Below are 10000 nucleotides of genomic sequence, written 5' to 3'. Positions count from 1 at the left end.
AGAGAAGCAAATATAGTAGAAAAAAAAAAAAGTTTTTAATTAAGCCAATTACACAGACATTAAATTACCCATAATTCTTGAGGCTCCTTATCACAAGAAGATACAATGAGATGATGTCCTGTGATACACAGAGTGCCATCAAGCACAGGGTGATGGGGACGATGAAGCATAACACGATCACATCGTGATATACGAATCAATTCTGCAAATTCCATTCTGTAAGATAAAAGAATGATACACGTATGAGTTGAATAAAGCATTTTTCTTTTGGCTATCTCATTTGGCATATATTTCTGAATTATGCAAAATTAATATTAGCAAAATTGTGAATACATATAGCTTTTGGTATGGGGTGTGGTTGGATGCATAAAGTTTTCCAACTTCTGTAACTGTCTGTCACATTTTCTTAATGCATGATTGGAAGATCACAACTAGTCATGGCAACTTAGATTGCTAAATAAATTTTGTGCCATGGAGCTGGAGACTTAATCTTTGGCGAGTGTATCTATGCTGTAAAGGGGCATCACTTCATGTTATGAGTTGGGGGGGTGACGGGTAAATTTGCCCTGAAAAAATCATTTTTGCCCTGCAAATCACGAAAAAGAAAATGCTCACTAGCTCTTTATAAGTAGCCTGTTATAAATGTTATAAATCAATTTTGTTATAAATCAAGTATCATCAACAATTAGTTTCATAGAGTTATTTATATATCTTGAATACTTATCGACTATTGAGGCAGATTCCGTAAGAGAAAATGCAGAACTAGATTTTGCGAGGGTTTCATGACCAAGCTGGGAGTGGATCGAATGAAGACCCTTCCTAAGTCATCAAACCTACATTGCATTTATACTGTTAGACGTTATTGAACAAGGACTTATCCAAACTCTATCTAGCCAAAACATCCACGAGTATGATGGAGTTTTGAATCTGGAAAATCATTTTTAGATTGAAAACAGGGTAAATCTTTACAGTATTGACACATTTGCCAGACATTCAAGTCCCCAACTCTACGTCATAAAATATATTCAACAATAAGCCCTTTGGGCACTGCCAAAGCCCACCATCAACCTTCTGACAGACATTGTCTTCACCTTGATATTCATGGGAATATAGAGCTGAAACTTGGGAACATTGAGTGGACTTGGATGTAAGTGGTGCTTTCTGCAATCTTCGTCCTCTATTTGTGGCATTATCTTTTATGTCTGCAGATTTATTCTTGTACTGACAACTGCAGTTTTTTGTCTTCTACAAAAATGTAATCTTCAATTTGCCCTAACTTTATGCATCCATCCAGTAAAAATGAACACAAAACGGCAATTTTCATGCCGCAGTAGCCAGGTTCATTGTGAACAATTACACTAAAATTCCTGGCATCACAACACGTTTCAAACAAAAACTAGGCCTAAATATGGACACCTTCACAATACACAACCTAATACACAGATTAACATTTATGTTTAATAATCAAATTGACATAAATAAACATGGTTATATACACCATGCAAAAACAACTAATACAGTAATGCCCACAAACCAAAATTATGCAGCATACCACACTAGTAAAGACTCCTACAAACACTCATTCTTTCCATAAACCATTCATGACTGTGACAGACTCCAAAACAACACATGCAAACAAACCAGCCCCCTTTTCCCCTCCTCCCCCCCTACTGCCCTCCAACAGCCACCTCCCACTGAGTATGACCTGCGCTACGTCCCCTTCCATTTAACCAGACTGACACTGGGACACTAAATGATGAAAAATGAGAGAAATTAGCACAAATACAGATGAAAATATATTAAATTTAACAATAATTGCACTAATACACAAGCACACACGTTATTCCCATGGTATACGCAACTACTAAGATAATCTGAGTGTTCTTAAGGTGAAACAGATTTAGAAATAGCGGGTCTGCCCTTGACAGCTTGACAGTCTCAACGCCTCCCAACCAACCTTCAAGCTTGTCCTAATACCGCTTCTCAAAAGGCGAGGAAGAAACAGGACCTGAAGCAGAAGAGCGAGCCAGGCAGATTTCCCTTCCCTTGACAGCTTGACAGGCCAGACGCCCACCGCCAGCGAGCTCGAAGTCAACAGCTGATTATTGACAAGTGACAACAACAGTCAGGGAATGCGGAATTACTCACTTTATTTCGGCTTTTATATTTATTATTTATATATAAAAAATATAAATGTAGTGAAAAATTTATAGATACTTATAAAGCTGGAACGATAAATATAAAACATGTCGATATGTTATTATGGCGGAGGAAATATCAGAATCGTATTTTCAGACTGGAATGAGTGGAATAACATGTTGTATTTATATTTAGTATTGCATCGTGTGCTTATATATAAATCTAAGTGACCAAGGGCTAAAATGCATTTGTAATCAAGTACATGGCATAAGCCTGAATTATAATCATGGCATTGTCAATTACTACTGATACAAATTATTTTCTCTCAGATTTTTTTATCATGTTCTGAAAAACACATGAACTAGGACATGAAATTAATAAATTTGAAAAGATAGTATACAATTAGTTTTAATCCGTGTAATTCCAGAAGTACACAGTACAAGTACGCAGCGATGAAGAATTAGTCGCTGTACTATAACATTAAAAACATATCATAAACTAAGAACTACATAAACAATTTGATTAACAGTTAGAGATATGAAACGTCCTAGTCCCAAGAATATATCCGAACTAAGACAAAAGAAACTGCAAGGACTTGAGAGGCGAGAAGTGACAAAATGGTTTGGCCCGCGGTCTCTTCCCAGGCTCCCCCCGCACCACCTGATAGTCGTGACTCACTCGCAGACCGACACCGAACCTCGTCAACTTTTCTCAAAACTTCACCATGAGTACAACACCAGGTAAGTAGATGGAAGCCACGGTGGCACATGCTCACCGGTGAAATGCCAGCTAAAGGAAGTGTAAAAGTCATAAAGGAGAGTGTGTGCCAGGTTGTCATAGCGGAAGCTTGAGTTGTATGGGAGCAGAGCCGATGCAGCAGAGTCGGGGAACTGTCACCGAAGTGGAGGCGGGCGGCCGCTGCCTGCAGGTGAATGGCCCTGCCTGCTCCGCATTTCGCCCTTCACACTGGCACCCTCTGGAATGGCGGGCCTCGGACATGCCTTGGTGTGGTGGCCCTTCTTGCATGCTGTCGCGAGCAGGCTGTCCATTGCCACACCATATGACGAGGACAAAATGTAAATTTCTGGGTCGGATGCTTTGCCCAGCGGAGGGAGGGACAATACCATGCTTAGGGGGAACTAAACTGGAGAGCCTGTGGACAGGGACTTCTGACAGTCATTTTCTCGGCGTCCCATATGGCAGGAGCAAAGATTTTAAAAGAACCATTTCAGAAATTAAAGACTGGAGAATATTTTTTTTTTTTGGTTGTATGATTTACAGTCATTTATTTCCTTCCAGCTTTGTTAGAAAGTTTTATCCTGCCAAAACATATGTTTGTTACCAGGGATGGAGACGAGGAGGGTGAAGGGGAACAGAATGCTACTTGTAACCTTACCCTTATGGAATTGTGTGCTTTCAGGCATTCTCATAGTCCCAGGATTTTTACTAGTTTGTCCATAGATACAAATATAATTGCAATGAATGCTTTCTCTCTCATTTTGCTTGTTTTCCTTCATTTTGATGATGGCAGTTGCAAAAGTTAGCATTTAGTATTTTGTTCCTGGTTTCAGTTTAGCTTCAGACATATAGTGTTATGAATTAGTGGTTATTTTCAAATTCTGTGGAGACAGTTCATGTACAGTATTAGTAAACAAAGAGGGAAAAGGGAACCGATTTAATTTTCTGTAGAAAACATATGTTGGTTATAGGAGATGTCATCAATACAATATTGTATCATTTTTAGAATGTTGCATCTATAATGTCATTATATTATTGAATATAAAATATTAGCCATATTTCTCCTAACTCATAAACAGTTAGATTGGGAAAGAACAGGATATTCCAGGCTTGCATATACATATTTTTCAAGTTAGTCATTTTGAACAGGAATAATGCTTTAAGTGTAAGTTGTTTAGCATAATGAAGATATCAGAAGTTATGTTGTAATGATTATTTAAGACATATTTTATGTGTTCTTTCAATTTGTTTTTATGGTTCTAGTGGATCTGCATTTCAAGATATGAAATAAAATCATATGAATCCCTCTTTAAAAAAATCTAACTGAAGTGAAAGTTGGACTTTGTATAAGGGAAGTTTGGTATATACATATATACATATATATATATATATATATATATATATATATATATACAGACACACAGATATATATTTTTATATATTCAGATATATATATATATATACAGATATATATATATACAGATATATATTGATATATATATATTGATATATATATATATTGATATATATATATATATTGATATATATATATATTGATATATATATATATTGATATATATATATAGATATAGATATATATATATATTGATATATATATATAGATATAGATATATATATATATATGTACAGATATATTTTGATATATATATGTACAGATATATATTGATATATATATATACACAGATATATATTGATATATATATATATACACACAGATATATTGATATATATATAACAGATATATATTGATATATATATGTACATATATATATTGATATACATACAGATATATATTGATATACATACAGATATATATTGATATACATACAGATATATATTGATATACATACAGATATATATTGATATATATATACAGATATATATTGATATATATATACAGATATATATTGATATATACAGATATATATTGATGTGTGTATATATATATATACAGATATTTATTGATTATATATATATATATATATTTATATATATATACAGATATTTATTGATTATATATATATATATATAATATAAACTACACCTTTTTTTTAGAATTTGAATTTTCAAAACATTCTCTGTTCTTCATATAATTACTAGAGGAAAATGTAGGTGTTTTGTCAGTCTTTGCTGAGGTATTATCACTTTGTCATCGTCCTGAATGGAATGTTTTACCAAGTAGATTATTTTTCACAGTTTCAATTTTATTGCAAACAACTGACATTATTTTAGTGCTTAGGCAAAATACTAATTTGGCAGATGAAAGAAAATACTTATGAATGGAGTAGTCTGTCTTCATATCCACACACATGATCTAGTGATGGAAATTGGCAGCTCTTCCAAAGAGGAATAGACAAAACTATAATGCAGTGGCACAAAAGTAAATTTTGAGTCCTCACATCATTTCCTGTATAAACAGATCTCATTTGCAGAGGAAGGAAAAATAAGATTCATTAATTCATACTATGGATATAGCTTTGTATGCAAGTTTTTATGGTGTAAAATACTGTGAGACCTATCTAAAAGGGTGTACCTAGGATGTCTGGCTGCTGTTGACTTTATACAGTTTTGCTGTCTCATTGTCTAGCAATTATGTATAGTCAGTCACCTTCCACATTCAGAATTTAATCTTTTATTTTCATGATATTTGCTTGTGTGCTTGGCAGAAGCATGAAGCCCAGGAAGTGGGTTGGGCACAACAGTCCCAGGAAATGTTACAAGCATATGTGCTATTGTAAGAGAATGGTCTGTTAAAGCAATTTTATATATTTCATCAAATGTTTAACTTTTCTGAAATCCTGTGATATGGAATTTAGCTTTTTTATCTCCATATATGGAAACACATTTGATTACTTCCTGTGTAGTACACACTCAAGTTAGGTCATCTCATCAATTATGAGAACATAAATACTATATTATCTGTATTCTTAAACTACCCATATCAAGAGATGAATCATGTTTTGCATGAACTATGTCCAGATCTTTATTGCCTGTATGACTAGAACTGAGAGGGGAACATCCTTAATGGTGAAAGAAGTTGCTGTGTGTGCTTGGTTTCAGGGAAAGTCAGAGTTTGCATCCAGTTCTTGCAGAGTTGCAATGGAACTGGTTTCTGTTGCCATCTGTACTGTTCTTTCTTTGTGGTTTCCACTTGAGAGATACAACTAAGATCTTGCCCATTCTGACAGTGGGTGATGTAACCCTTAGAATACTTTCCTCATTCAAAATACAAAGTAAATCAAAGGCAAAAGCAGGTTAGATGTCTGCTAGGAGCATTGTTATTAAGTATGTTTTTTGTTCTGTGTGTATCAAGATATACTTTTAGTGCATTTTGTGCTTAAGTGATTCCTATAGCATCGTTTATTTATTTATTTATTTTTTTTAATGGATGAAATTTTTTGTTATATAATCTATAGATATTTAAAAGATACCAGCAACATGCTATACCTTTCCTATTCATAGTACGAGGGTGGCACATGCTCACAGGCCCACACAAACACACACATGCACATGCCATGTTCACAGGCGCACACACACACACACACGCACGCACGCACATGCCATGTTCACAGGCACACACACACACACACACACACACACACACACACACACACACACACACACACACACACACACACACACACACACACACACACACACACACACACACACACACACACACACACGTACACACCCACATACACACCACACATACACACACACATACACACACACATACACACACACATACACACACACATACACACCCACATACACACACACATACACACCCACATACACACACACATACACACACACATACACACACTCACAGGTGCACACATACACACACTCACAGGTGCACACATACACACTCACAGGCGCACACATACACACACTCACAGGCGCACACATACACACACTCACAGGCGCACACATACACACACTCACAGGCGCACACATACACACACTCACAGGCGCACACATACACACACTCACAGGCGCACACATACACACACTCACAGGCGCACACATACACACACACTCACAGGCGCACACATACACACACACTCACAGGCGCACACATACACACACTCACAGGCGTGCACACATACACACACTCACAGGCGCACACACACACACACTCACAGGCGCACACACACACACACACACACGCACACACATAACACACACACAGACACACACACACACACACACACACACACACACACACACACACACACACACACACACACACACACACACACACACACACACACACACACACACACACACCATGCTCACAGGCACATACACACACACACACACACACACACACACACACACACACACACACACACACACACACACACACACACACACACACACACACACACACACGCGTAAGGAAAGGGCTTGTGGGTTAATTGTGGGAGATGCGAGACCCGAGAGAGACCCGAGAGAGACCCGAGAGAGACCCGAGAGAGACCCGAGAGAGACCCGAGAGAGACCCGAGAGAGACCCGGGAGAGACCCGGGAGAGACCCGAGAGAGACCCGAGAGAGACCCGAGAGAGACCCGAGAGAGACCCGAGAGAGACCCGAGAGAGACCCGAGAGAGACCCGAGAGAGACCCGAGAGAGACCCGAGAGAGACCCGAGAGAGACCCGAGAGAGACCCGAGAGAGACCCGAGAGACCGCGGCTCCCCTCGAGGCAGGTGCTTCCGCCCGCCGGGGTGTCACAAGTGAAAGCAGTGCGGACATCCTCGCCCGCTCAAGGAGATACTCATTATAGGAAGGCAGCTACCGGAGACAGAGGGGATTGACGTACCGTCGGGCTTTGAGGAATATTGCACACGCACACGCACACGCACACGCACACGCACACGCACACGCACACGCACACGCACGCACGCACACGCACGCACGCACGCACACACACGCACGCACACGCACACGCCCACGCAGAGATACACACGCACTCGCCCACGCAGAGATGCACACGCACACGCCCACGCAGAGATACACACGCACTCGCCCACGCAGAGACGCACACGCACACGCCCACGCCCACGCAGAGACACACACGCCCACGCCCACGCAGAGACACACACGCCCACGCCCACGCAGAGACGCACACGCCCTTGCCCACGCAGAAACGCACACGCACTTGCCCACGCAGAGACGCACACGCCCACGCCCACGCAGAGACGCACACGCCCACGCCCACGCAGAGACACACACACACACACACACACACACACACACACACACACACACACACACACACACACACACACACACACACACCTGACACTGCAGACCTCCCTTAGGATTCGGGGCGTAATTTCCATGCATGGACTTGGAGTGCACCTTTGATATCTGGAAGGTCTGCAGCAAATGGACACGCGCTTGCAACATAAGCTCGAGCCGAACAAACCGTGTAATGATGCAGCAGTTTGTTGAAACATTTTCCCTTCCTAATTGCGTTGGCTTTTTCACGAGCAAGACAAAACCTGCATGGGAGGCGATTCGATGCCTGTTTTGTTTGGCGTAAGCAGAAGCCATTTTTGTTGGTTCTTCCTTGTCGCAGTAAAGAATAGGAAACAAACTTTTATTAACCATCACGTTGCTTGGAAACAGCTTTGGCATACAAGCTCACGCGCGCGCGCACACACGATGATGATGATTACGTGGAATTCATAATCATTGCATCCCATCCATCCATATTAGTGTACCTGATGAACAGAATCTTTTCGGTGAAATCAATAAAACTTGATTTACGCCATTAAACACTTTATTATGAACTACAAGCTGTTTACTGTAATGATCGGAGGACCGGAATCAGATCGAAATTTGTGAATAATATGTTGCTCAATGGCATTGTAATTCTACATTTTCTTGCGGCCACTTGTAGGTTAAAGACCTATTTAAACTTTCAAAATGGGGTTATCCAAGAGTATTGCTGTCCCCCAGCTGTAAATAGTTCTTTAACGTTTAACTTGTAAAGAGTTTTCTCGATAGTTCAATTTCTCTAATTTCTCAGTGTCATTTACATTCATTCAAGAGTATGTGCTTGTTTTGCGCGCCTAGCATCGTCTAAATGCTTTTGAGCTGATGACGAGAGCCCGCCCGTGTCCGAAACGCACAGCACCTGACCCCGCTTCAGTGGTTCTTCACTCGGAGGCCGCCGGACGCTCCTACCCGTTTGCCCCGTTACTGGATGCTTCTGCAAAACAAGTGAATATAAGTAAGCATGTGTGAGTGGCTATACTTGTAAGCATGTGTGCATTTGTGCGCGTATGTGTATGTGTATATTTGTGCGCGCATGTGTATGTGTATATTTGCGCGCTCATGTGTGTGTGTGTGTGTGTGTGCAGGCGAGTATGTGTGCCGAAAGTGGCGCATATATTTCTGTGCAGGTGTTGTGGCAGGTGCAGGTGTTCCCTATGCTGAATCAGGTGATGGCTAAATGGTCCTCTAAATTTACTGAAAGATTATATTGGGTGTTGTTCATAACTAAAGGCAGTGTCAGGAGTTTGTGATTGTCCGACCTGGTTACCCGATACGTTAAAAAGAGCCGATGTTGTATAGCCTTACGAGCACTGGAGCAGATCTTAGAAGGCTGCGGAACTCACTGCAGAGAACCTTTCGATTTCGGTCTCTGTCCTACGACTTCATCTTATCCTTTGTGGGCTGTGACCTTAGCGCGCGACTGGTTGGCACCTTTGTTACGTTTCACTTCTTTCATTTACTTTTCGCTTGAGGACGCTGAGGCTCGTTTGTCTCTTCCGTTCCATTCCCTCCAGCTCTCTGTCAGTCTCTTCGTTTCCAATGAATTTTGTCCATTTTTCTCCCCGTTTTCACTGCTAACTCCTGTCTCCTCGCTTCTCTTCTCCGTCGTTTTCGTCTGTCTGTCCTAGTCTCCTTTGCTCATTCCTCCTCCTCCTCCATCTCTTCCTCCGCCCCCTCCTCCTCCTCCTCCATCTCTTCCTCCGCCCCCTCCTCCTCCTCCTCCATCTCTTCCTCCATCTCTTCCTCCATCTCTTCCTCCATCTCTTCCTCCATCTCTTCCTCCATCTCTTCCTCCATCTCTTCCTCCAT

At 40.5% G+C, this 10000-nt stretch overlaps 1 protein-coding gene across 1 annotated transcript in view; it reads right to left on the bottom strand.

Moving 5' to 3' along the window:
* The window catches only part of LOC125042185 (myotubularin-related protein 9-like), a 16995-nt gene extending 14880 nt beyond the window's left edge, over positions 1–2115 (bottom strand). The window contains exons 1-2 of the mRNA XM_047637669.1: positions 1958–2115; positions 69–216 (exon numbers count right to left, since the gene is read on the bottom strand). Of these exons, the coding sequence (XP_047493625.1) occupies positions 69–215 (147 nt within the window). The 5' untranslated portion in view covers position 216; positions 1958–2115. The remainder of the gene's footprint in view (positions 1–68; positions 217–1957) is intronic.
* Between the last annotated feature and the right edge of the window lie 7885 nt (positions 2116–10000).

The sequence above is a fragment of the Penaeus chinensis genome, chromosome 31 (genome assembly GCF_019202785.1).
Source record: "Penaeus chinensis breed Huanghai No. 1 chromosome 31, ASM1920278v2, whole genome shotgun sequence".
Classification (NCBI taxonomy): Eukaryota; Metazoa; Arthropoda; class Malacostraca; order Decapoda; family Penaeidae; genus Penaeus; species Penaeus chinensis.
The sequence above is the reverse complement of the archived record's forward strand: the minus strand, read 5'-3'. Positions and strand labels throughout refer to the sequence as shown.